This window comes from Anastrepha obliqua, chromosome 5 (genome assembly GCF_027943255.1).
Source record: "Anastrepha obliqua isolate idAnaObli1 chromosome 5, idAnaObli1_1.0, whole genome shotgun sequence".
In the NCBI taxonomy this organism is placed as follows: domain Eukaryota; kingdom Metazoa; phylum Arthropoda; class Insecta; order Diptera; family Tephritidae; genus Anastrepha; species Anastrepha obliqua.
In genome coordinates, this window is record NC_072896.1 from 47,719,754 (window position 1) to 47,747,732 (window position 27,979).

The 27,979-nt window shown below is 35.4% G+C and overlaps 5 protein-coding genes across 8 annotated transcripts in view; 2 read left to right on the plus strand and 3 right to left on the minus strand.

The window, feature by feature from the left end:
- LOC129246808 (brain tumor protein) overlaps positions 1–13,448 on the minus strand; it is a 51,713-nt gene extending 38,265 nt beyond the window's left edge. For 2 of the 4 annotated variants that reach the window (XM_054885434.1, XM_054885430.1), the window contains exon 1: positions 12,936–13,448. The gene's annotated coding sequence lies outside the window, so the exon portion shown is untranslated. Of the gene's footprint in view, positions 1–10,512; positions 10,606–12,935 lie in introns of those variants that run through there. The other 2 variants (XM_054885432.1, XM_054885433.1) reach the window with 2 other exon arrangements.
- Positions 13,449–15,777: 2,329 nt separating this feature from the next.
- On the plus strand, positions 15,778–18,377 carry LOC129249063 (dynactin subunit 6). The gene is made up of 3 exons (XM_054888686.1): positions 15,778–15,899; positions 15,956–16,403; positions 18,208–18,377. Exons 1-3 carry the CDS (start codon positions 15,877–15,879, stop codon positions 18,307–18,309), a joined length of 573 nt encoding a protein of 190 aa, XP_054744661.1. The 5' UTR covers positions 15,778–15,876; the 3' UTR covers positions 18,310–18,377.
- On the minus strand, positions 18,327–18,765 carry LOC129249064 (probable DNA-directed RNA polymerases I and III subunit RPAC2). Its single transcript, XM_054888687.1, has 2 exons — positions 18,693–18,765; positions 18,327–18,635 (listed from the first exon to the last, which is right to left on the minus strand). Exons 1-2 carry the CDS (start codon positions 18,708–18,710, stop codon positions 18,327–18,329), a joined length of 327 nt encoding a protein of 108 aa, XP_054744662.1. The 5' UTR covers positions 18,711–18,765.
- Positions 18,766–20,085: 1,320 nt separating this feature from the next.
- Positions 20,086–24,189, plus strand: LOC129249401 (general transcription factor 3C polypeptide 5). Its single transcript, XM_054889201.1, has 8 exons — positions 20,086–20,268; positions 20,531–20,732; positions 20,784–20,898; positions 20,958–21,216; positions 23,283–23,510; positions 23,573–23,704; positions 23,777–23,989; positions 24,045–24,189. Exons 1-8 carry the CDS (start codon positions 20,146–20,148, stop codon positions 24,120–24,122), a joined length of 1,350 nt encoding a protein of 449 aa, XP_054745176.1. The 5' UTR covers positions 20,086–20,145; the 3' UTR covers positions 24,123–24,189.
- LOC129249400 (asparagine--tRNA ligase, cytoplasmic) lies at positions 23,697–26,535 on the minus strand. The gene is made up of 5 exons (XM_054889199.1): positions 26,410–26,535; positions 25,768–26,342; positions 25,425–25,717; positions 24,717–25,095; positions 23,697–24,648 (listed from the first exon to the last, which is right to left on the minus strand). Exons 1-5 carry the CDS (start codon positions 26,432–26,434, stop codon positions 24,253–24,255), a joined length of 1,668 nt encoding a protein of 555 aa, XP_054745174.1. The 5' UTR covers positions 26,435–26,535; the 3' UTR covers positions 23,697–24,252.
- Positions 26,536–27,979: the final 1,444 nt, after the last annotated feature.

Genomic DNA, 27,979 nt, shown 5'->3' on the forward strand with positions numbered 1-27,979 from the left:
TACTCGTATAACCATTTTTGCTCAAAAGAATTTGATATTAAAATGTCTGTAAAGCTGAAAATATTTCAAATTGCATTCCTCATTCATTAGATTCCTTTTAGTTATTATTGCATTTTCGTTTTATTGTATGTCCAAGATGGCGCAAAATTAATAACCCCATCGGAAGATTTATAATTTTTGCAAATGGCGTCGTAAGTCAGTCATATTTGACACTTGTGAACTAGATAACTGCAGTATACAAACAGCCTAGCAATGGGGCGCGTTAAGGTCAAAAAAGAAATTTCCAAAACTCAAATTTTCAATACAGTAAAAAAAATTATTCAAAAACAAAGTTAGATGATTAATTTTGCGCCACCTTGTATTTGTGACAATACATCCTTCTTAAAGAAAATGACATACTAACTAATTTGAAACACATTCATTTATAAAACCAATTCACACAATATTTTTCAATCTTTAATTTATTATTCATATACGAATTTTGATTTAGGTTTTAGTGGTGGTTTTAAATAGTGGTCTATTTGAAATTTGGTCTGTGTCATGTGTAAGAGATTTTCTCTTCAATTCGGTAATGGATAATTTTCATTTAATAAACCCAGCTGTGCATTGAAGCACATCTCCCTCAATTCATACATTTCTAAATCGTCAGGCTCAGTTGAAATTGGATATATTCTTCTTCTTCCGGCAAAATTTCACAGCTTCGTTATGAAAAATTATTGACTATTTACGGAGAACGAACACGCCCTCTTAAAATGGGCAGCAAATAAAATCACTGACACTAAAATTATTTTCGCACACACGCGAAGAGTCTCCTCTCTCGCTGCTATTTGCCCAACGTTCTCGCTTAACTTAGCAATATATATAATATAATTGGAGCGTACATCCTTTTTGGGTCTTTGGCCGAGCTCCTCCTCCTATTTGTGGTGTGCGTCTTGATGTTGTTCCACAAATGGAGGAGCCTACAGTTTCAAGCCAACTCATGCAGAAATACACTCGGAAGGTTTGCCATTGCCTGCCGAGGGGCGACCGCTATTAGAAAAATGTTGTTCTTAATTTTGGTGGTTCGCCGAGATTCGAACCTACGTTCTCTCTGTGAATTCCGAATGGTAGTCACGCACCGACCCATTCGGCTCCGGCGGCCGCCGTAGCAATTAGAAGGCTTAAAATAACGCCCAAATTTATTTTCCTGGCTCTGGGCACGCACAGCACACCGTTCGGTATTCCTTTTAATTTTATTATAAAGGGAAAAGAACTGATATTCTAGTTGCAGTTCAAAAGAGAAAAATGTGGAAACCATATATACATTGTTGAACGTGCCTTGCATAAAGTGTATTGTTTCCTTTTTAAAAATTTCCGCAAAATTTATTTATCGATATATACGAGTAGCCTATTATTGATGCTGTCTGAATGGAGAAGATTCCAATCAGCACTATATCTGTATTGAATGAATGTCATTCTATAGATTACCTATCCAATAGGTAATGTTCCGCTAATCATAGCAGCCTATTGAAATTAGCAATGTTTTCGCAATTTTTTATTTGAGCTGGTAATCAGAAATTTTAATCCTTTATAGCTAACTTATCAGAAATAAGTATTTTATAGTACATAGCCAGGATATTCTATGTATAATTTTGACCAGGCTTATATGAAATATAGCGAATTGGAATGTTTCCGCGGTACACGAAACTAACAAAAATTCCGTGAAAATCTCGCCAATATTTTTGCCAACCATCCAGAATGTCAGAATTGAATTTATATTCATCGGTAAAATTATTTTTTGCCTACAGAATTTTTAAAATTTCAGCGAATCTTATTTTGACCACTTAAAGCGTGGTAAACGTTTTTATTCCAATACTTTGACTTCTGTATTTCGGTGCCCGCTTGTTTTGACAGCAATATCGCTGATATCAATTCCAATATCCTTCAAGGATATGATTATTCCATTCACTAAGAGGCGGTGGTCATGGAACTATTATAGTATCAAACAAAAAGTGTTTAACAATCGCCAGTACCAAATATTATATTTTAGAATTATTTAAAAGTTAGTATTTTTTTAATTTTTTAATCAACCACTTTTTTGCCCCATAGAGAATGAGTCAAACATCAAATAATTTCACCAAATGTTCGCAGACCGGACATCCCTTGTCATAGCTAAGCTCGGGGTAGCCGTAAATTGAGGTTGATATTAATTCTTCATTAGATTTTTTTTTTTTAATTTTTTTTGAGGCTTCCTGTTATTTGTATTAAAAAAATGCAGAAAATTCTGATAATATTCTTGTAACAACTACTCGATCAATATATATGCAAAGATGATGATAAATAAGTTTGCCTGCCGCCTCCCCAGCTTATGAGACACAGAACTCTATGCAAAGGGTAGTTGTTACTTTTTCCAACAGGGTAGTTAAATATGTACGTGAGTAGAAGCATATGTATGTATGTATGGATACTATATTTCAATGTTGCCATTGTCTAACACCGAGTACATTCACATCTCTCCCCAGGTTTGTAGCGTTAACTTCATCCAAAAGAATCACATGCACGTGTTTGTATGTATACTCGTATTTAAGCATATACGTGTGTATGCAAACACATTCACAAAACTAAATTCATGTTCTGGCTATGTTTTTGAGTCATTCAATATGTTAAAGAACCAGCAACGATCGGGTTTACCTTTTTGCCAATGATGATTATGAAAAGAATAGAAGATGATGTGTACAAACATATACATACATACTTACACGGGCATATGTATGCATGTATGTGAAGTCATCTCTATAAATACGAAAACGAAAAAAAGTAATAGTAGTAAACTTGGGAAATTAACCCTGATGCGACTATTGAAAAAACTTTGATGATTCAAGTCCACAATGAGCTTCTGATTCGGGACCAATCAAATACTAGCTGCATACGGATTTATAACTGGCCAAGGCCTGTAGCTTCAGCAACATTTTTCTAACATTTATGGAGAATATTTATGCTTTTGCAAAGCAACAACAACACACAATCCAGTCGACTATTGCCAGGCTGGCTTTTTCGATTCTGAACGTGAATTTAACAAATTTCTATTATAGCTAACGACTTGAGCTTCTAGGTAGCTTCCTAAAACATAATTTTCTATCGGTTTATGGATATAACCTTTTAAAAAAAGTCCTCGAAAAGGACATAAAAGGCCAGACCCAAGTGCCCAACCGAAGGTTTTAAAAAAAGATGCCCAACAGAGGGTTAACAATTACTTTTTAAATGGAAATATTTACTTGAAAGTCTCTTCGACTTAATTTCGTTGTTGTTGTTGTAGCAGCATGAACATTCCCCATACATCCATATATACACAGAAATCCATGTCCTAATTATAATCCTGTTTTGCTAGGTAATATAAGAAGAACAGTTTCTCATTGGCGAAACTTCGCAACTTCGCGGTCGTTTTTAAATTTAAAATTTAATTTACAAAATATAGGTCTTGCATTAAGCCAAACATTTTTTTTAATTTCACGCTTGCCAATTTCTTCTATTTGTACCATATATCTATGTATACCTACATATGTACATGTATCAAATAGATTTACATGCTTATTTACATTTACAATGTCAGCCTTGAAATCCAACGTAGAATCTCTTTTGACAAGCTACTTTGGACTAAGGAGGCTATTGAGCAATAAAGTCCTCTCGACGAACAAAACTAGCAGTTACACACTCCCGATGAGGCGTCCCTTGGAGTGTTTGAGAGAAAGATTCTGAGGACGATTTTGGGGCCTTTGTACGTTGGCGACGGCGAGTATTGCTAGTGATGGAACAGTGAGCTGTATGAGCTTTCCCATTAAATAGACATAGTGCAGCCAATAAAGATCCAGCGGCTTCGTTGGCAGAGTCACGTAGTCTGAATGAATACAAACGTTCCGGCACTGAAAGAATTTGATGCGACACCATCTGGTGGTAGCAGAAGAAGAGAAAGGCCTCCTCTACCTTGACGTGTCCAACCGGTGCCGGTTAGCACGAGAAAGAAACGGCTGGTGCGCCTAGTTAAGCTCAGCCAAAACCGCTTCAGCAGTAATCGCGCCAATCAAGAAGATTTAATTTTGTCCACTTTCTCCCCCCTTCTTAATTGCAACCTTCTATAAGGGAGTGCCAAAACTCTTGCCACAAGTGAGCAAACATGGTCTTACACACAACATAACGTAATGGTAATTTATTGCTGTTTGCAAAATGCAATTGCTTATTGCTTATTGCTATTCAATTCATAATTATTATGTATAAGTATTTACTCTCAAAACGTGCCGATTTCCATACATACATATGTAATAATTTAAACTTGGATGTAAGTACCACCGAATTATTTTGCCACATCTCAACTCCAAAAAAAGGCGAAAAGCAGATGGCTTAGTTTAGCTAAGTTGTCAGGATAACGTTTAAACACGCGTATGATGGCAGGAATACTAAATCGATTATATCGTTTGATAGAAGGAACTGTAGAACTTTACTTAGTGTACTAACAGGGCACTGCCTAGTTGCATTGCAGCGCTTCCTTACAACCTAAATATAACTCTTAACGATGCTCGAGGGAAATGTAATGAGTCTGGTACAAGAGAAACCCTGAAGCATCTTCTAAGCTACTGACCGGCGCTCTCAAAAACTAGAATATGCTACCTGAAAGAGATCTATCCCTGAACTGGAGCACGAGCGTCTCCTAAAATTCGCGAACAGTATGCGCATCTTGAGTGATGCATAAAAAACTACTCTGATCTGGTTTCGCTATGGACCCAAATGGTATCTGTGTGGCTTCGGGCAGCCAGTACAACCTAGCCTAATTGTATTCGAAAGAATGGATACTCCATTCTATTCAGCGAATCTAACCAGTTCCAAATAAGGCCAGTGGATTATTTCAACAGAGTTCCTGTGCTCTCATATTTAATTACCGCCAAATTCTTTGGCACTTATTTATATTTATAAGTATATTTCTTTGCTGTTGTGGTGCAAAGTGTTGTTAAACAATCTTCAACATCCACGTTCTCAATAATTAGGCAATTTCAGTTCGGCTTCGTACAAAGAATTTCTTTTGTTTAAAAATTTTATCAGCTTTCAGTTTTTGTAACATTTTTTGAATACTCATATCAAAACCCAGATTAAGTAACTACTACATGGACAAATGTAAAAATATGGTACTTTTTTTTGTTCCTATTTTTACAAACATAAGTATGTATATATTATGAGCTGAAAAGAATATGATTGAGTTTTCTGTATCTGTTTTGCTTTCTTATTAAAAAAAAAACTGGATTTTTTAAAACCTATTGCTTCTTTATTACTTGGGCTGTTTCAAATGCTCGGTTTGCCTCCGGCAAAGAATTAAGAATGGTTGAAGTTCGCTTCGTTTCGACCATAAAAATCGATGTTCTGTATTGATATAATAATTTGTATCATGCTTTCACTCCTTTTAATTTAATCCATCTTAGTCACAACAGCTAAAATATAATAGAAAAACATTGCAGTCAGAAACAATTTGATCAAATTTTAAAATTCAACCAGGGCTTTTTCTATTAATTCTTTGTGAGAACAAGCTAACAATTCATTGAAGCTATTGTCTATCTTACTATCTTCTTAAGCATAATACGTTGAATTCAATATGTATATATACATACATTTTGCATACAGATACATACATTCATACATGTATATACTTATATAACCTATTATTTTAATCCACAAACCATTTTATTGAATATTTTAGCGAATAGCACGAATCGTGCGCATACAATTTAACGTTTTTTATCACTACACACATATTTATGTGGCCTCTGTTTGTGAGAGCATTGACACTAAACAAAAATTTAGAGCGTTGAACTGCTCTTACCGCAACAACAAAGCAGTGCGACGCCTCCGATTTAGCAAAAAGCTAGGTATCAGGAATTTTTTTATTAAACGAATTATTACAAAAAATGCACTCATGTCCTAAATTTTAGTTATACATTAAGTAACAGAAGTGCTCTCCCTGTGAACACTCTATGCCAACCGCAGACATTGAAATCCCGATAAGGACAAGTATGCACTTGAAGCGCAATTGTGCACGGCAGTTACAATATTTAGCCGAAACAAAAATATTATATCCTAGTACAAAAATATGCGTGAAATGAGCTTTTTCTTATAGCTATCGAATTTTTTCCGACAAGTAATGGGTTTAAAATTAATTTAGAACTTAAGTGTAACAAAAAATCTAACGGAACCTATACCAATCTGAATTTAATTTAACACATTCACGCCGGCGCGTACCACCGGTGGCCCGCACAAGATTGCTTCATGACGCGGCGTGTACCAGCGGTGGCCCGCACAAGATTGCTTCATGAGGCGGCGTGTACCACCAATGGTACTTTATTAAACGGTACCTATGAGATAAGATGCCATAAACGACTACCCTTATGAAAAAATTTCGTTTTATGACCTGCAATCGCTTCCGATAGAGCGAAAAGACTTAAACATTGCCGTCTGTGTGCGAAGACCATGAATAACAGCGCCGGCGGGAACGTGTTAAATAATTACCAAGACATGGAAGATTTCAGGGCATTAGTGCAAAAGGTGAATTCTACAAATGTTTCAACGAAAATTTGTTGAAAAATTATAAAAGCACCATGAAAAATATTTGACGTGCGCTTCTGCGAAGAGAATGTTCAAAGAACGATTAAGCACAGAGATAACAGAATAGTCTAGAAGTGATTTTCTTAGCATGGCCTTGAGTATGTGGATCTAATGGATAGAACAGTAAACGCAATTATACAGGGTTTTCCAATAACAGGTGTTACAGGTGATTGAATTGCGGTATAGAGAGATGGTTAACGATTATTTATGGCCGGAATTGGATGGTATTGATGTGGACAACGTTTATTTTCAACAAGACGACGCTACGTGCCACACCAGCAACGAAACCATTGATCTTTTACGGGAAAAGTTTCCGGACCGAGTTATCTCTCGAAGAGGTGATCACAATTGGCCACCGAGATCTTGTGATTGAACACCTTGTGACTTTTTTCTTTGGGGCCACGTGAAAGAGAAGGTCTACGTTAACAGCCCAGGGTCGATTCAAGACCTCAAAGATGGAATTCGTGAGGCTATCGAGGGCAGCCACTTTGCAATTCGGTTATGGAAAATTTCATTAAAAGGATATTGTCCTGTAAGCGTCATGGTGGTCATTTGCCTGATGTTATTTTCTACTATTAACGGCATATCTTCCTTTTTATAATGAAATAAACATCCGATCATTTTTATTAAAAAATACCATTTTTCTTTGTCTTGTCCTGTTCTTGTCTTTTTCATGTAAAACATCATTTATTAGAAACCATTGAGCAACTCAAACTAAAACTGTAATTGAGTTCGATCAGACCTAAGGAGAAAAACGACCTCCGAATACATGCTTTACTATATATGCGACAAATTCTCAGAATGTTTAATCGGCTTCAAACATACATTTTATTATGCCAAAATTGAATGGTCTATAAATATAAAACTGCATACCCAAAATTTTCCTAAGAATTCAGATTATAGAGTTGTATATTTTGATGATATTTTTTTTTAAATGTGTTAAATTTTTGTGAAATTAGTACATAATTTGATTTATAAAGTTTTGTATCCTATGAACTATATTTTTGGACAAAACTTTAACGAAAATATTAGAATGAAAAATATTACGAATATTGCAAAAAGATTTAATATGTGAGCACAAATGTAAATAAATATTTTTACATACATAAGAATACGTTTTTTCTAAAGTTAATAGAAGAAATTTGGGTAGATGTCAATATTTGGTATTAACAAGGCAAAATAAATATAATAACAAAAAATATTACAGTCTAATACAGAATTATACATACATATGGATAGAAACGAAATTTCAAGTACAAGGCTTTCGATGATCGCGGATATTATCATGTTTTTGCCGTACAGACAGTGGATGTACAGTTCTATGTTAGCACTTTCCCTAGGTGACCTGAACTCGACGAGCACTTTTGGCGAAACAAGGTGCTATTACACTGACGGGTCGAAGGTTCTATTGAGTCGAAAGTTGGCTGTAGATATTCAGCAGGAATTAAGAAAAACATGCAGTGCTGAAACTATCTATCGCAAGCTTTGCGAACATGATTTTAATGGCCGAGTTGCTCGTAATAAGCCACTTATTAGTAAAAAAAAGCAGCATGCCGACCGAAGTTCGTTCTATTAAGCGTTTCCCGTGAACTGTCATCCCAGCCAAGGACTTGTCCAGCTGTATTCCACTCGGTGTTTTGGAACATGGCCATATTTTCTGACCAGTCTACATTCAGCTCACTGTGGCTCAGTTGTCATGCCTTACGCGTGGCGAAAGGAGAATACAGAGCTTAATAAAGATAATTTTAGAACTTAGAGAGCGATCTGAAATACAGTGGCACAGTAAAGTCTACATACCCCATTGAAAAACGAGGTTTCGAGATTTCTGTGAACATTGTAGCATTAGAATATATTCCAAACAAATCCAATTTAACAACAAACAATAAATTTTAATAAAAAAATTTTAATCCGAAAATATTTATTAACAAAAACGAACAAAATCCATTTTCCAAACACAGAAAAGTCTGCATACTTTGTAAAAAGAATGTGTTTCACTTAAAAGGAAATAAAAAGACAACAGAATTAATACTTGGTGGGTCCGCCACGACTTTCTAGAACAGCATTTAATCTATTTTGCATGGAATTTAAGAATACTTTTGTGTAATTATTCGAAATTAAATTCCACTCTTCAAGTAAAGCATTTTTGAGGTCCTGTTTATTTTTAATTGTCCTTTTCCTAATGCGAGGATCCAATTCATCCCATAAATTCTCTATGGGGTTCAAATCCGGTGACTGGGGTGGGGAATGAAGTTGATGGGGCACATTATATAGTAGCCATTCTTTGACAACACCAGCGGTATGTTTTGGGTCGTTATCTTGCTGAAAGTACCAACCCGCCGTAAGACCCAGTTTACTCGTGGATTGCTTCAAATTATCTTTGAGAATGTCCAAATATACCCAATGTCCAAAATTACCCACCCCAGCTGCTGACATGCAGCCCCAAACCATTATGGAGCCACCACCGTGCTTCACCGTAGGAAGCAAGTTTTTGGGCAATAATGCTTCATTATTTCGACGCCATACTTTTTGTTTGCCATCATAGCCAAACAAGTTGAACTTGCTTTCGTCACTAAATAAAACATAAGCCCAAAAATCTTCGTATGGATCAATATATTTCTTAGCAAATTCGACTCGTTTCACCATATTTATTTTGCTGATGAATGGCTTTTTTCGAGGCACACGGTTGTGGATTCCATTGCTTCTCAATAAATGTCTCACCGTTTCTGGATGCACTGAAGCAATATCCTGATTTTTCAGGGTTTTTGCAATTTCTATTGCTGTTATTCTTGGATTTTCTTGCACGTCTAACAATATTTTTCGCTTAGCACGAGGAGTCAGTTTAGGTGGGCGACCACTTCTTGGTTTGTTTTCTACACTATTAGAGTGATTATATTTCCGAATAATTGTTTGAATGCTTGATTTTGGCTGTCCGACCAGTTCTCCAATCTCTCTTAAAGATTTTTTTCCTTATAATATTTCACAATTAGCTCACGTACTTTAACACAGATTTCTTTACCCATTTTGGTTAAATTAACACAGCTACAATATTAATATCGAAGAACTAAACTTCTTTCTAACTAATGGTATCTAGTAAAGACGCCTGAAGTGATTGGTAGCACTGTTTGAGTACAGAACTGCATTTTGTGTACTCCACTAGAAAGCCGTATGCAGACTTTTCTGTGTTTGGAAAATGAATTTTGTTTGTTTTTGTTAATAAATATTTTTGGATTAAAATTTTTTTGTTAAAATTTATTGTTTGTTGTTAGATTGGATTTGTTTGGAATATATTCTAATGTTACAATGTTCACAGAAATCTCCAAACCTCGCTTTTCAATGGGGTATGTAGACTTTACTGTGCCACTGTATATCAGTATTTATAGTTTTCAATATTTTGGTTGAAAAATATAAATTTTGCCAAATAAGTTAAGTCTCTTAATTAAATTAAATTCGTATTCTATTAAGTGGTGTTTTAGTTTTTTTTTTTTTAATATTCCTTTTAGTTTAGAAAATATTGCGATTTTAATTTCACATTGGGTAATGTATGAAATAAGCTGCAAACCCACCGTACATACGTATATGTATGTATGCATAATAAAAAAATATACATATAAAAGTAATACAAGTTTCAATATAACAAACAATGCATACAAATTCATATCGCTCATTTGGTGCAAGAGCGTAATATAAAAAAAAATTTTTTTTAGATAAATATGCAGAAATCACCAGCTCTTTAATGACGAAATCTATTAACAGTAGGTAACTCATAATATGAAAATGTGTTTATACTTTTACTAAGGGAGGCATAGTAAATTAAAAAACGTTTTTCTCGAAATTTTTGGTTTTTGGTTCATGAGAATCTTTCAGCAAACTTGCATATCATATAGTACATACCACATATGTGAAATATACACTTTACTTCAATTTCGTTCTTTTCCTCACTAAAAGTTGTACAAATCATATCACGGATATGTATACACACATAAGTTTCAGGCCGCCTGTATACAAACAATCAAAAGCAACACTGAACGGAAGGGTGACAATTAAACGAAAGCAGTGGAAAGAAGCAAAGGTTGTCGGACTAAACAAAAACGTTCCTTTGTGTTCCTCTTCCAAAGGAAGGAGAGCGTGGTAGAAGAGAGCCACCATTTGCTGCTCCTTTAAACGTGAAAGGCCGCAGAGGCTATGTCCCGCAGTTACCTATGCACATAGCCGGCGCTAATGCACATACACACACTTAAAGCCAAAAAACAGTGTATTGTATTTCACTGCAAGACCCCATTGTAGCCAGAGATGCCAGAAATCAAACATTTGTTTACTTTTCCAAGCCTTATTTTTTTGTAACGCAAGTGTGCATTTGTGCAAATACATATGTATGTATTATATATCTAAGAGCCCTCGCATACTATAGACTATAACGGCTGACTATTTAGTCGATCCCTCTTGAATGACACGAAGAGATGTGAAGGTGCGCAATTTCTTCGTTATGTTTCAATGAAATGAGCAATTTTGTCGTTCTTAAAATTTATTAAGCGTTACCGGTTACCAATCGATCCCTGCAGAATTGGTGGTCCCTATAATTTCTTCGTTTTTTTTTTTAATTCATTTCCGTCTTTCAATAATTATAATGATAAGGTTTATGAGCAATATTTTCTAATTGTTCTGCACCAATCTAGGGATACCATATATAAGTGAAAACCTTGATTATACAATTACTACGAATGCAAACCTGCGAAAGCAATTGCCCGACGATTTAGTCTGTAGTGCGCGCACTTTGCACCATCCCTATTACTTAGTTGGGTCAGTTTGCTTAACTACAACTCAAAACTTTAAATCGTTGGCCAAATAAAGTCTGTTGCATGCGGTGGTTCTAAAAAATTTACCACATTCCTACGAGTCACTTACAAAAGCAGTCCAGAACGGTTTTTCGGCACATTTAGAATAATTTTATTTACTATTTAACATCCTATCTTGTGTATACTCAGACTTGAATATGTTTTTTTATGGTTGAATGTCATATTCAAATAAAGCCATAAAAAAAAACAGAACAGCAGATAGCTTTATCAGAAGTTTTTTCATGGCAGAAAAGAACTCCGAAGATTGCCATAGTCATTTGATCAAAAGGGCAGTGGGTACCGAACTCGAGATAATCGAATGATAATAACCCAAAAACCACTTGGATACGACACATTCCATATTGTAACAATACAAAGAAGGAAGGAAATAAAAATTAATTTTCGATATTATATTATAATATGTTTACTTGTTTACCCAATTTCGGGTGAGGCCTGCTTAGTGGCAACTCTGTAAATAAATAAAACAAAAAGGGAAGGAATCGCCGAAGCGACTAAAAACAAACATTAATGAGAATGTAGGAGGAAGTGGAACTGAAGCCACATGCACCACATACATATCAAACAATGCAGTTTGTTATAGCTGCTCTGTGAGATCTCCGTCCGTTGCTGATGGTTCTGAAGCAAACTCCATTGCACAAAGGGGAAACGAGCTGGTAATGGAACACGACGGACGCGCATTAGTCACCATCCACATCTTCCATACAAACAAACACGTATTCTTGCGCGCCGTCCGTCCACCCGCCAATTCATCCACTAATGTATACTTCTCTCTCTTCAAGAATGAGAAAAAACATTTCCGAGTGGCGCGTTTTCGTAGCAGTCTAGCTACAATGTTTTTATGTTGTTTTGTCCAGAGAACGTTTTGTCTACGACAGGGGCCATCTATACCATTATGCGAATATGTACACTCGTACAACCGTGGATAAAATATAACAAAACAAGTACCACAGTAAAACCGGGGTGCAATGTGGTACCGAGAACGGCGTCTGTGTAGTTTGATGCGAAATATTAAAATGTTTCACTTGATTTTTAACACATTCATAATCAAAAAGCGTATAAGCCGTATAACAAATGTATGTAATTTGTAGCAGATAACTTCCTGGCATTTTTTATGTAGCAGCCATATGTGCACTCCAATGTATTTAAAAAATATTTTGTAATTTAAAATGCTTGATCACAATTTATAAAGTACAATAAGCAAATATAATATTTTATAAGAGTGTCTGCACATGCATTATAGATACACGATTCTCACAAACTAAATATGTATATACATAAGTATATTCAATGAAAACAAAAACTATAATCTTCTATCCCAGACATATGTATACCGACACATTGAAATTCGCTTCCGCCTTAGTTTGGTGCACAATGTAACTTATTTCACAGGTTAAAACTAGTTACGTTTTATTGCAGTATTTATATTTATCGAATCAAAATACGATATATACTTTGACAAACCTGAGAACTTCAATACGACCATATCAACGTATATTTGACTTCTAGGAAAGATGGCTATAGGGCAGCCACCTTTGGCTACAATTAGAAATGTATGAAATAAACGTGTGCCGCGCCAGCAATGCCTACCATCCGCTGTATTTTGCAGTTGTTTGAGTTGGAACAGACGAAGTAGCACACAAGGCAGGGCGATTACTACTCGCGTCGCTTTTAGCGAATTCTCTCGTCTACTGAGTGTATGACGCAAAGACGAAGAATACTAGAACAAAATCTTTATACTCAGCACTTTTTAACAGTTCTTTATTCTCAAATTTTGTAATTTTCTTTAAATCGACATGCAATGTCTTAATTTTTAATATTTAGTCATACTGTTTAGAAATTTTACACTTTTCATTAAATATAATTCACGAAATTGCTGTAAAATAGTGCCACGCGCGTTAATATTTGTTATATTTATGGATTTAACTGCAACAGCCACTAAACAAAACTGAAAGAGGAATAGAACCGAAACATTCAAGCAGCGCCATTAATGCGGAAACATTCAGCGTTGTATTTCTCTCTTGTAGAGTTGCCTACTTCGTATTCATTATTTGTCACAACATATCATCAAAAACAACCCAATGGCAATTATTCATTTCTTGATATTTTATATTTTAATATATAGGATATTTTCAATTGTTATTACAAGTCAAATAAACAGAAAACTGCTATTTCGTACAAGGAATTGCCGAATAGTGTTCTTAAAAGTAAGAAATATACACCATCACACCAGAGCAAAACTAAATACGACCTTCAATAGGGGATGGTGCTTACTATGACTGTCGGTCTTCATACACGAAGAATCGTAAGCCTAAGAATTTTTAACAGAAATAAAGCGAAATTTGAGCTTAAATATTGTTGCCTCAGAATTTTTAACAAGAATAAAGCGAAATTATGAGCTTAAATATTGTTGTCTCAGAATTTTTAACAAAAATAAAGCGAAATTTGAGCTTAAATATTGTTGCGAACGGTAAGTTTCGCGAACCGACTGGCAGCAATAGTTAACGAAATCCCAAAACAAAAACATGAATTAGGCTTAAAGGTGACCACAGATAGCGAGACGTAGCAAGCTTTCTGTGACTACATTGCACAGACAAGCTTTAGTAAGCTGCTACAACAACAGAACTCCCCAGAAGACACAAGCTGCAGTATCTAGAAATTACGATGTCATTAATTTATGAATTTTATTTGACAATCTAGTGTTCGAACCCACATTTATTTTAATTTTAACGTAAGAAAATTCGTATCAATATATAATGTTATTTAATATCAAAAAGTAAAATGAGTTTCCTTAGCAGTATTATAATCCTGTGGATAGCATTGCAGGAGTTTGTCCTGTCAATGAAATTATATTTAATGTAACTCTACACGTTCAATATGTATTGTAACGGATTCACATAATTTGGTGATATGTGGTTCCAAGTTTGAAAAATGGAACGAATGACTAATGTCAAAATAAATGGCTTCAAATAAATTTGATCGTTTGTGGATGTGATTGTATTCATATTAAGGTGAAATTTTCTAATTTTTTAATTTCTCAATACAGCGGCAAAGATACATTATCTATAAGTACCGAACTGGAAAGGAAGCCCATCTTAATATGTATGGTACATGCCATCCAAGTTCAAAGAAAATCAGAGTTCAAGGTGAGTTACTTTTTTATTTTATATTAACTTTTATATAATATATATAACAGTGGTCTCGAATGCTTTTGAACTCTCTTTGAGAGCTCCCAACTTCTCATAATACAGAATTAGGATTAGGACAAACTGAACAAAACGTCATTGTCAGCCTCACACTGCAAATACGCCTTTCTCGGTATGCGCAGCCTTCCATGAAGAACTGACGAAGCGAATATTTGCAGGACAAAATCTGTTGCTCTCGGTGACTCATTGCCTAAAATTGATTAAACGGTGAACTATGTATATTACCAAAATATGTAACTAAGCAGAGTAACATAAAGTAACATGACCTAAAAGAAAGAGGAAAAGCAGGACCAGACCAGACACCAGGAAAAAAGGATTTTTTGAATATTTCCAGGGCATCTTTAAAGCCTTGCTAAGATACCGTTCTTTTCGCTAGGAAAAAAAACTGTAGACAAAATGAAAAGGAGCAAGTCTCCTTTAAGAATTCACGCTAGGTATTTTTCTCGATACAGAAGAGGCTTTCGGCAACATTTACCCGAATGCTGTTTCCAGGGTTCTGCTTCAGGCTGGTCTGGTTCAGCATACCGGGCGGGGACAACTATTACTAAGCTCGCAGCGAAGGGCCTCCTCTGGGTCGGGACCCCTCCTCTGGAATTTTACTGCAAATACTCTTATCTTAATTTTGCAGTCCTACACTCCGCTCCCGAGGTAAAGTACCTCGGAATTATTAGAAGAATTACACTCAGAGGTTTGCCATTGCTTTCCAAAGGGCGACCGCTATTAGAAAAAACACTCTATCCTTTTACTGTTTCATGCACGGTGATTCGAACCTACACACTCCCGAATGGTAGTCACGCACCATTCATTCGGTTATTTTTCAGATATTTTGCCGCGCGCTTTTTACCAAGTTTTTTAAACTATTCGCGCTGCACATTTAAGGCCAATCAATCCAAGTTAAAGCTGGTGTAGAACATATTATTTGTGCCACTTCTCCCGTTCACAATTAAGACTCAAACTCTTTCGCTATATTTTTTCCAAATAGCTGAAAAGATCATTAATTTAGTCTATAGTGTGTATAGTAAATGAGTATAGTTTAACTCAACGCCAACCAAAAAATCTACAGTGTGCAGTGGCCCTTATCGTATATCGGTAATCGTATTCTATGTACATTTATCATTCGACGATAGTGTAAATAACAATATAAGTTGAAACGTTTCCTGAAAGAAGGAAAACATAGATAATAAGGAAAAGCTTAAGCCATGACTCAAACGGATCACAATGAGTATTTAAAAGTATTACTAAAATAAAAATCATGACTGAAATTCATTTATAATACAGGATTAAAATAATGGGGAAAGCTATTGTTTGTGAAGATTGTACGCTTATTGGTGACATCACTATTTTTCCTGGATGTGTGATACATCCTAGCGCCACTATTATCGCTGAAGCTGGACCCATAGTGCTAGGAGAAAATTGTATAGTGGAAGAATATACAACCATTGCATTCCGACTGCCAGTAGGCCAAAAACTTGATCCTTCATCTGAAGTACGCACCTTAAATATCGGTGCAAATAATGTATTTGAAGTAGGCAGTACTGTTGAGGCTTGTCATATCGGTGAGAAGAATGTATTTGAGAGCAAATGCTACGTGGGACCATGTGTATTTGTTTCAAGCGGTTGTATTGTTGGTGCTGGAGTTAAACTCATTGCGGAGCAGAAACTTCAAGAAAACACTGTGATTTATGGAAGAAATTGCCTACAAAGAGAAGCCATCGATAAGCATGGGGTAAGGAAATAATACAAGTACTAGCTCAAGTCATCGGTAGAAGGAAACCTGGAAACAGATACAAAGTATATTTTAACTTATCTAAATGCCAAAGTTAAAACCAGAATTTTAAAGCATTAAGTTAATTAATCTAGAAATTATAGCGGCATCCAAATACCGTTAATTCTCTGAGGTAAATTGGATTTAGTCCTATAGTGAAAGAGATAAACTTTCAAACTTCGCAAAGACATTCTAGGAAACGAGTACGCCAACAGATTAGCTTCAGCACATTGGTATCAAAGAGTACTAGTGAAATATCAAAGGGCCTAAAGGCATTCTATCATAAATAGAATATTCAAAAAAGTTGGATATCATTTCACGGTAGTGCTCACCATTCACAGTTACGTTACGATTCGCAGCATCTTTGAAGAAGTACGGTCCAATGATACCTCCAGCCTATAAACCGCACCAAACTGTGAGCTTTTCTGGATACATTGATAGCTCTTACAATTCTTCTGGCTGATCTTCACTTCAACATCGACGATCCTGCTTATTTACTTACCCATTGATCCAAAAATGAGCTTCGTCGCTGAACACAATTTTTCGACTTTAAACTTTCTTAACAGAACACGCATTTTTATAATAAAATTCAATGACTTGCAAGCATTGTTCGTTTGTAAGACGATTCATGGTTAAATTATAGACCAAACTGAAGATGTTTGACAGTGAAACAAAACACGACACGTGCGTCAGCTGTTTAAAAAGATAATAGTTTAGTTTAGAAAAAAGAATTTGTACTGGCGTCACAAAACGTGTTTGTGACAAATAAATTGCTTGCTGTGAAAGGGCAATCTTAAAAGTTCTAAACACCTAGTCATCTTCTACCATGAACGATTAATGTTTTTTTTTTCGGCTCTGCATCAAATGCAGCGTCAGAGCTAATTCTCAAAAAAGAATACCTTGGGCTCCCGATGTACAGAACGCAAAGATGTGGCCAACCTTAAACTGTTAATTGACTCTCAGCGAATTTGAAGGGATAATGTTTCTTTACAACAGGAGTCGGTAAAAAAGGAATTGTGTTGATGATTTGCAAACAAATCAGCGCAGCCACTACTCATGTTACTTCGTTGCCCTCTGAACAACACCAGATTGATTGGAATAGCTTAAGAATACATGTATGACGAATGTCCTGCTACAACAACAAGTGTGAGAATGACGTTGAAGCCAAAATTTAATCTCACAATTTGGCTTCTATTGACCAAATCATTCCTGCAATTTCCTCTTCCTAAGAAAAGTGGGTTTAATTGGACTACTCTTAAGTTAAAGAGGTAGAAAAGGAAACGGTTCCTAAAACGGTGCTGTTGTAGCAGCATATACATTCCCCTTGCATATACGAGGAGTGCTGCTGAAGTGACCGACTGTCGTGGGAATGATTGGAATGCTTAAGTAGAAACTTTAATATTTTAGAATGTACAAATATTTGGTGAGGCAAAATATGATGAATATTTTACGCTTGACGACTTTAGTGAATCATATCTCATGATGATATTGGCCTATAATTTTTCATATCGCTTTTACTACCATTTTTGAAGGATGGCTGATTAGAGTTAATTAATTTCATGGTCGAAATAAAGCGACTATGTTTGAGAACTTTTTACTCTACACAATATAAATATATAGCATTTTAAAGCTCGTGATCAGATGAATACCTACACAAATCTAATTAGAAACGATATATTTATCATTTTCCTATTAGTATAGATTTTAAATCCATAATTGAAATGTTATCGGAAGTACTAACACCTCCATTTATATTTGTTTACAGTCCCAGACACTACAAATCGACTTTCTGAGAAAGGTTCTGCCCAACTACCACCATCTACGTAAACCCAATTACGATCCTAAAAAGATGCGCATAGCTGCTTAAATGATTGCACACATTATTTATGTCGTAACAGATTTATTATTTATTTCAATAAACGATTTAACTTCCGATTCGAATGTGTTTATAGTATGATCGCAAAGTGACTCCAAGTCATCTAAACCTCGCTTTAAAATATCTATAGCCCTGTTTTGACTCGATTGTATTCGAAAATGCATTTTGCTCTCAGTTGGATGAGGAATCGTGTAACCGCAAAAATCAACGTCGGGATATCTGCTTATTATTGTTTTCAACGCATTACCCAATGTATGTCCTTCATTCTGGAACACAAACGTACGGGAGCCTTCACCACTATTTTCATCTCCAGCAACCTGTCAAAATTAACAAATTGAGCTTTTAATAGAAAAATGAATTGAAATGTTATATACTTCTGCCAAAGCACCCATTTTTTTAGAGTTGAATTTTAGAAAACCGCACGTTTCTGAATGAATAAACTCGAACAATAACAATATAATTAGGGTGGCACAATTTTATCGGAATTTCGAACATACCAATATTTTCATCGATTGCCATTAAGATCACGCTCACAGCAAAACGAATCTATTCAAAGTGATATCAGCAGACCAGTTGATTTTTTCGCCTTGAACATAAGGATATCAGCACAAAATGAAATGAATAAAAATCGCTTTATTATACTACTACTCTACTTGTTTTGTCATGACTTTGTTGTTGATCTAGAGCCACCACCTTAAATGTTAGGACGATTTTTTGGTAAGAAAATTATTATTTTTGTTTAATGAGCTATTAATTTACCGGTTCTCAATCGAACATTGTGCAGAACATTACAATAGAAACAAAAAGAAAATAAATAGACGCTGGTGTGAAGAAAATTATAGTAAAATTGTGGAAAGAAGGCCAAAACTATCGATAACTAGTGAGAGCAACATTCGAAACCACGAAAATACTGGGATTAAAACTGCAAGGCCCAGAGCGGGGTTTTCTTGTAAATTAACAGAAAAATAAAAGATCTGTATTATAGGGCTTGTGCAGAAATTTACTTTAAAATTGAACTATGAAATAAGGATTTCAAATATATAAGAAAAACCGCTTACCATGGAAGATTTGCTAGGAAAAACCAAAACGACATTTCTTTTTTTTTATAAGATTCTTCCATTGTACACGGGTCTGGGCTGTTGTTTTTGCGCAGTCCCATGCGATGTCTGCATCTGCTAGTTCGATCTCTGCTACCTTGTGGTGAGGGAATTTTGGAAAAAAGGATTTATTTTGTAAGGAAGTGTTGCATTTTTGAAATCAAGAAATGTGTAGAGGAACTCTGGTAGAGCGCTGAATACAAAAAGTTGTTGCCAACAGTAAAAAAGTGGTGTGAGGCGTATATGGCAGCTAGTGGCATGGGCAAAATTGCAGTTTATTGATTCAATATAGCAAAATTTTATAAAAAGAAGAACAGCGCCGCAAGTGAGAATTTGGATTAAATAAGATTAAATTATAAAAAATTCTGCACACAATAACCAATAAATAGTGTCCCTGTTTAATTTTAATAATGCTTACAGGGTTTTTGCTTGTTTTCGTTTGTTTCTTTTTCTTCCCGCATATTTTCAAGTTTAACAGCTCAGTTCTGCCATCAAATTTAGAGTGATTTTAATAACCAATTGAAACAGGATAATCACAGGCGAATTACATAGAGAGCTTATTACGTGCTGTGGGAGCATAACATTACGGTGTACAATGAGATATCGATAGTCGCAATCAACCATTTATGTTTGACATATTTGCAAAAACACCCCTGTATTTCTAGTGCAATCGATGTTTTCTCCATCTCTAATGTAAACAAATCATTTGCCTAAGATTTTGATTCTCAATATGACAACGGCACAAGTGAATTTTTCTTCAAATAAAGAATTGGAAGTGATTGAATATCCAGCAAAAGTCGTTAATTTAAACCGAATGTTAGCAACACTAGGGGGTATTACCAATGTCTCTCAGGTAAGTGTATGAAGATGTAAATCCAATACTTTTTTAAGCTTGATATTCATTATCGAAAAAATGTATTCAAAAGTGCATTAACCGCGGATGGTCGTGATATACACCGAGATAGTTTGTATTGAAAAGTTAACACTTGCTTTCACTCTTAAGTAGAATTTGAGATATTGAAAATACTTTTTATTTTAAAGTATATACAGATATTTATACGATGCATATACGTAGGTACATAAAGACAATTTTCAACAACTCAAATTAATTTTAGGCGTTGGGAAGTGAACAGAAACGCTTGGAGCTTCGTTTCCATCCGAAAAATCCGTTTAACAAAGTAGCCGGCGGTGATGCAGTTCAAGGAGCCGGGTTGCTAATATCTGTTAAAGTACGACGCTCTAAAAAACATCGAAACCAACCTTCTGAATACCAACTGTGCATCCTTGGACATTGCAAAAGAAGTTTTACTTTTAGCTGTTAGTATTTTGAATCATACATTCGTAATCTGATAGTTTTTATATGAACAGGTTTATGTGATTTCCAGTATCTACCTTTGCACAATGATCCAAATAGAACGGAAAACTTGACGTTCAATTTATCCAGCATAATTCCTCAGTCTGTAACCAATACAAATTATTTTTCGTAAGTAAACTTATAATTCAACAGTGTTATTGAAGTTATTACAAATTCGACTTTTTCAGACAAACAGATGTGCCATTACTAAGTTTACCACAAACCTTTGCTCGTCTCGATACAATTAATTCTACTATATTTCGTGCCGACCAACAAGATGACGGCCAACATGATGTGCTGGGTGTGATACAAAAATCTTCATACGATAGTCGCGACGTAGTCGCATTTAGTATGACTGATGGTTTTCCAGAACGTGCAGATCTGCAAATTGTCAAAAGAATGAGAATCAAATACGTATCTGATGAGCAATTACAGAAAGTTAAAGCCGTAAGTGCATGCCTACCCTTTTATATTTTTATATTAAGGTATGTATGTGTGAGTAAAAAATGTACATACATACATATATAGCTTCGTTGGAGGGGAAAAAACACGAATTAAGTTTAAGGCTTGATAACAAGAATGATAGAATAAAGGATTTCTCCCCATCAGCGAAACGTGACGCCACACTGGTACAGTTGCGTGTGGAAATTGCGAAAATGCGAATAGGAAAAAATTACACAAACACACGAATAAATTGTATAAATGTGACACCACTTATACAATAGTGGCACCAGATGGGCGCCACCTTTATATTTTGTATATCGTTTTTGGTATCGAGCGGACTTCAAAATTAGGATAAGCAATATCCTGCTTACTAAATTGTGCAGAAAGTAATAGTGTCAGCATCACGTCGATCTCACAAAACTACTCGAAATCTTCATCTGCAATAATGGCGGGTATCCGATGACAGCATTGACGGAGTGAAAAAAACCTTCAAGACCAGTTTTAGTAAACTTAGTTTACCACAGGAGCCACTGGGCTCCTAGTAAGTATTGTTTTGAAGTAATTTTAATGGAACAAATTCGATAAAAAAATTAATGAACTAAGATAGGAAGCGATAGCAAATAAAAGGAGGGAAAGAAAGTTTACAACAAACTTTTATATGGCAGAAATTCACTCTGTTTTGTCACTGTATGTCGCGAAGCTGAGCTACTACGACCCGGAATTATGCGTTCTCAATACAGTCGTTTCGGCAGCATTCTCTGTATTCGTATGGGGAATGTTTATGCTGCTACAACAACAACAACCCGGATTCATGCTGTTACAACAACCACAAAATTCTTATCTGCCATCGAACTCCAGCCTTTCGAAATCCATTTTTCTACGCATCAAATAAAATAAATATTTATATTAAGGGGTTATATACAGGTAGAATTTTAAGACTTAGTATTAGTAAAAATATTTATTTGGAAAGGAGCTACAGCTGATCTCCGGGAGCTCCTCTCAAAAAAGACGTTTTGCGGTGACCTTTATATCTCTGAACTGGATTCTCTTAAATTAAAAAAACCAAACAGATTTCTTTAAAGTAATGTTAAATCTAGTAATTAATCGAAGGTATAAGCAAAATAAATTTTTTTAACAAAATAGCTGTTTCTCAAAAAAAAAAAAACGATTTTTGAACAAAATTAAAATTTGAGACTAACCGAGCCGTTCTCGTGTAATATTGGTCACCGACTTTGGAAACACCATTTTGAGAAAAACGCGTTTAAAGTTTGAAAAGCACATTCAAGCACTCGAAACGCCTTTTAAAATTTGCGTGCAACTTCGAAAATATTCACCGGAACGATATTTACTTTTCTGTGTGTATTCTTAAATATAAAGAGTTTTCCAATAAGAGGTATTATTTTGATATTCGAAGAAAAATGCTATTTTTTAATATAAGTGATCGCATGTTTATTTGATTATAAAGAGGAAGATATGCCATTAATAGTGGAAAATAACATCAGGCAAATGACCACCACGACCACGCTTACAGGACAATATCCTTTTCATGAAATTTTCCATAATCGAACTGCAAAGTGGCTGCCCTATGTCCTCGATAGCCTCACGAATTCCATCTTTGAGGCCTTGAATCGACTCTGGGCTGTTAACGTAGACCTTCTCTTTCACGTGACCACAAAAAAAAAGTCACTAGGTGTTAAATCACAAGATCTCGGTGGCCAATTGTGATTACCTCTTCGAGAGGTAACACGGTCCGGAAACTTTTCCCGTAAAAGATCAATGGTTTCGTTGCTGGTGTGGCACGTAGCGCCGTCTTGTTGAAAATAAACATTGTGCAGATCTATACAATTCAATTCCGATCATAAAAAATCGTTAATCATCTCTCGATAGCGCAATCAAGTCATTCATAACACCTGTTATTGGAAAACCCTTTATGTACATTAAAAAAATTGATTTTATGAAAATTCTAACTGTATATAACCCCTTAAGCAACCAACCCTATATTATGAAAAAAAATTTAATTTAATTTATTCTATTGCAAAGTACTTACATATATTTCTATAATATCATAGCTATTTGAGGAATGCCCAATTTGGACACGAATTGCGTTGCTTTACGAATCGGGCGTATCCAATGAAAAGTTAAAATGTATTGTACCATCTTTGTCTTACTACTTTTCGACGGGTCCATGGCGAACGCTATATGTACGCTATGGCTATGATCCGCGCAAAGACTTTAAAAGTCGTTATTACCAAACATTCGATTATCGATTACGCTTTCGCTCAGGAATGTCGGAATTCGTAAGTATTTTAATGAGCTTAACATTTGAATCTTTAATTTTTAATATAAATATACCTATAAGGTGGCGAACAGGAAAGATCAGCTCAAAAAGCAAAATGAGAGTCCATACGAATTAAATGAATTGGTCCAAGACATAAACTATCCATATTTCGAAGAAAACAAACTACCTCGTTCTAGGCAGTGTATTTTGCGAGTAAGCAAATGGAATATTTATTTACTATCTTCGTACTTGTAACAATGCTTTATTTCTCAATTACATTTTTAGTATTGTGATATTCATATGCCTAAAATTCAAGAGATGATAGAAAAAATACCCTCTCCACGAACGGGAGCAATATGCAACGAGAAGACTGGGTGGTTACCGGCCGGTTTCGACTTGCAAGTGCGTCAAGTAATGAGTAACTGTATTAAAGAGTTATTGCGAAACCATTATCGCAAAGGGCAGATCCACGCAGAGTTGGACCCAGTTGATAATTTGGTATGCCATTATTAGCATCTATTATATTTAAATTATTAATATTGCCTTTTTGCAGGAAGATTCTGAGGGCGATGCAACTTTTGAGGACAATTTGGATACTGGCGATCTTAGTAAAGAAATTTTTGACGATTAAGTGTGGTTTTAAGTACCGTCTAAATGCAAATAAAACATGTTTTAGCGCATGGATATTTTATAAATAATTCCGGTTTTTAAATGCAAACACTATGCTGTATTATTTTTGATATACACGAAATTGTATGACTTTACGGTTTGCAACGGTCTAGGAAACGAGGATACAGGCAAACTTCTCGAATATGATAGCGATTGAGTAACCAACAGAGGAAACGTTCAAGCCCTAAACCATAACCGCCATGTGGTTGAGTGCCGTACACTCGTTGATCAGTGTACCAATAATACGGAGTTGGATCAATCCCTTCACGAGCGTAACCTTTCAGCAACTCGTCATAGTCATTTATCCTCATAGAACCACCAACAATCTCGCCCACATTGGGCAGAAGTACATCGACGCTCTCGGTCAAGTTAGGATCTTCCGCACATTTTGACATATAGAATGATTTAATAGCTACAGGAAAGCGGCATAGCATAATTGGTTCGTTAATTGTATCAGTCATTTTGCGTTCTGGAGCTTCCGGTATGTCCTGTTAGGGAAAGGGAAACGAAATTGTTACCAGAACTTAACAATAATAATGCTATAATAATTAAATACCTCGCCAAATTCATAGAAGGTACCATCATCTTTAGTCACATTGTTTTCTTTTAACCATTTAATAGCATCGGCATAATTCATGCGCCGGAAAGGTCTTTTTGGGGGTTTAAAGTCAGGGTTGAGTTCTTGCACAATGTGCCCCCATGGCGATTTTAAAATTCGATCCACCACATCGCACACTAAATCCTCCAATCGATTCAATAAGTCCTCGAATGTAACGAAAGGACATTCGGCTTCAATATGTGTATATTCGGCTAAGTGACGCCGTGTTCGGCTTTGCTCTGCACGATAACTCTGCGCAATACAGAAAACATCTCCAAGTGCTGGCAAGCAAGTCTCTAAATATAGCTGAGAACTTTGAGTTAGGTATGCCTCCTCACTGAAATTATAAAAATAGAAATTCATTGAAAAAACATTCAACAGCGTATTTTAAGAAATGGATGATATTTTACAATAATTTTCCTTCAATATCAACAATGATTATCTCTGAAGAATACCTGAACTTGTAAAAGATATAAGTGATAAAGTAAAACTTATAAGTGACAAATTAGATGAGCACCGATTTTGAATCGTGTGTGAAGATTTTAAAAATTTTCCAATATATTATTTTTAGATCCTTGAGGTTTTAATGTTGTATGTGATTAATATGCCATTTATTAATTTTATTTTCAATAGCAAAAATTTAGAATTAAATTCATTCAAGCTCACCTAAAATATTGCAACTTAAATAGGGTAGATCCTCCTTCAACTTGGGTCTGCACTAAAGTTGGCGGTGACACTTCGATATAGTCATGGTCGAAAAAGTGTCCACGGAAAGCTTGCATTACTACCGATCTCATTTTCAACACCTTGGATGTGTTTTCCCCGCGAATCATAATGTGGCGATTGTCCATCTGCACATCTGGATGAGCCTCTTCATTTAAAATGCTTTCCGCTCCTCCAGCTGGGGCCAAGCCAATTAATTCCCAGTAATCCACAATCAATTCATGTCCACCTGGTGCCTAAAATTAATATCAGCCATTGTCGTCAAACATGCTATCCAATTTCTTACCGATTTGCCAGCAGGTACCGGCTTCAGTACCCCGAATAAGAGTACAGAGCTCTCTGTAGTTAATACAAGAGCTTCATAGGTTTGGCAGAGCCGATCTACAAGCACGCACTGAAGAAATCCTGTACCATCTCGTAAGGTTATGAAAATTAAGCCTTTTCCCTGTCGACGCAAACGATGCAACCAACCGTAAATCTTAACGCGTTCACCACGATATTCCTCACCGTGACAAATTTTTATTTTACGTGCCACTGGTAGGCTAGTATCCTCAGAAATCTTAATTTTTCGAGCCTCCTCCAAGTTTTGCGCTCGCTTTTCCGCATCTTCGGACTCTCTTTGTTGTTTTTCTACATTCTTATAGCTTTCCCGTGTAAAAATTTTAAGTATTTTTTTCAACTGTGATTTCGCAGCCACCTCGTATTGACTTTCAGCTTTTAAATCTTTGCTATCGACGTATATTGTGGGGAAGGGCTCAGCTTTTGCATGACGCATTGCTTGTAGTATTGTTTTGTATGGATTTTCTTTCGTGCCATTGCCATTTTCGTCACTACCATTCTTTTCAGAAGTATAAATTCCATCTTGTTTTGAGAAAAAGGTATAAAAAACGAGTTATCAAATTTGTTGGTTCTATTTATTATTAATTACCAATTGCAGAAACTTCGGAGGCCATTGTGAAAACTATACCAACTGGAAATAAAATTGCATCAGCTCCAATGAAATGAAGTACTAAAGAAAGTGAAACGCACTACCACGTTTCGTTTGAGTAGTGTTGCCAACGTTTGAGTTTCAAAAAGCCTACAACTTGGAAAAAAAAGTTTTACCATACTAAAAGTATTAATTTACAATAATAACAATATTTCACAATACAAAGATCCTTAACAACATTTATACGATTCTGTAAGAAAATTGGTCTCCTTACAAAGATTGTAAGTTTATCAAAAAAAGTGGAAGGGAGTACCAAGTACTAGAATTATAGAGTAGCTTCCGCACACCACGGATAGTATTCGGTGCGAATTAGCCCCAGTGTTAATAATCTGAAGGAGCGAAAATTTATTAAAATTGGTTGCCAAAAATTGATGAAAAATCTTAAATAAATGTGCAAATCGGCTCGTTTTGTGGTCCCTATTCAAATTGTTTCCGTTCAAAAGTTATTAACAACAAATAATTCTGTATAATCGATAATTCATTCAATATCGCACCAATTGATATTTTCAGCAAAGTATTTTGCTAAGTGTTGTTATTTATTTTCATATTTCAATAACTAAAATGCGCATTGAAAATAAACTTTAACAAATCTTGTCTAGGATTGCCACTTATAATGTGTCTAAACATTCGATAATTTTTTAGCTCATGGAAAATGTTTCACTCTATAATAAAATATTGCTTTACTTTAGGGGGGGAAAACGATGCAGTCGAAAACTTGGGATAAAAAATCGAGCGATTAAATTTATCAGTAAATAAAATAATGAAAATAATAAATAATGAAAAAAAGAAAAAATCAGCTTGCGGCCTTTTGTTTACATAAAATAAGGCTAGAATTTAGTATAATGCCGATCGCTTTGGAAAAAACGGTAAAAAGGGGGTGATAGAGGGGTGTATACCCATCTTAAAACTGAAAACAGAACCTGCCGGAGGCTTATAGTTTTTAAGTAATTTAATGTTAAAGTTCTATAATTTAGCGAAAAGTTGGTGTTGCCATACACCTGAAATGAAAACGAAGTTCGCACGCAGGGATGTTCAGTGGAAGGTTCATTGTAAAACTGCAGTATTTTTTGCTGTAATTTAAAGTTGAGAAATGAATTTGAAAATAAAAACATACAACTCATTTAAACTTAAAAACAATGATATTAAGCGTATCACAAAAAATAATAAAGTAATTAAAATTAAATTAAATTAATTAACACAGTATTTTTGCGTGGAACTCTTTATCGCGTAGGCGGCCTTCGGCCGCGCTTCATAAAAATAACCCTCATCAGTCCTACTCCGGCTACGCAATCCACAGTATTTTTGCGTAGAACTCCTTTTCGCGTGGGCGGCCTTCGGCCGCACTTCAAAAAAATAACCCTCATCAGTCCAACTCCGGCTACGCAATCCACAGTATTTTTGCGTAGAACTCCTTTTCGCGTGGGCGGCCTTCGGCCGCACTTCAAAAAAATAACCCTCATCAGTCCAACTCCGGCTACGCAATGCACAGTATTTTTGCGTAAAACTCCTT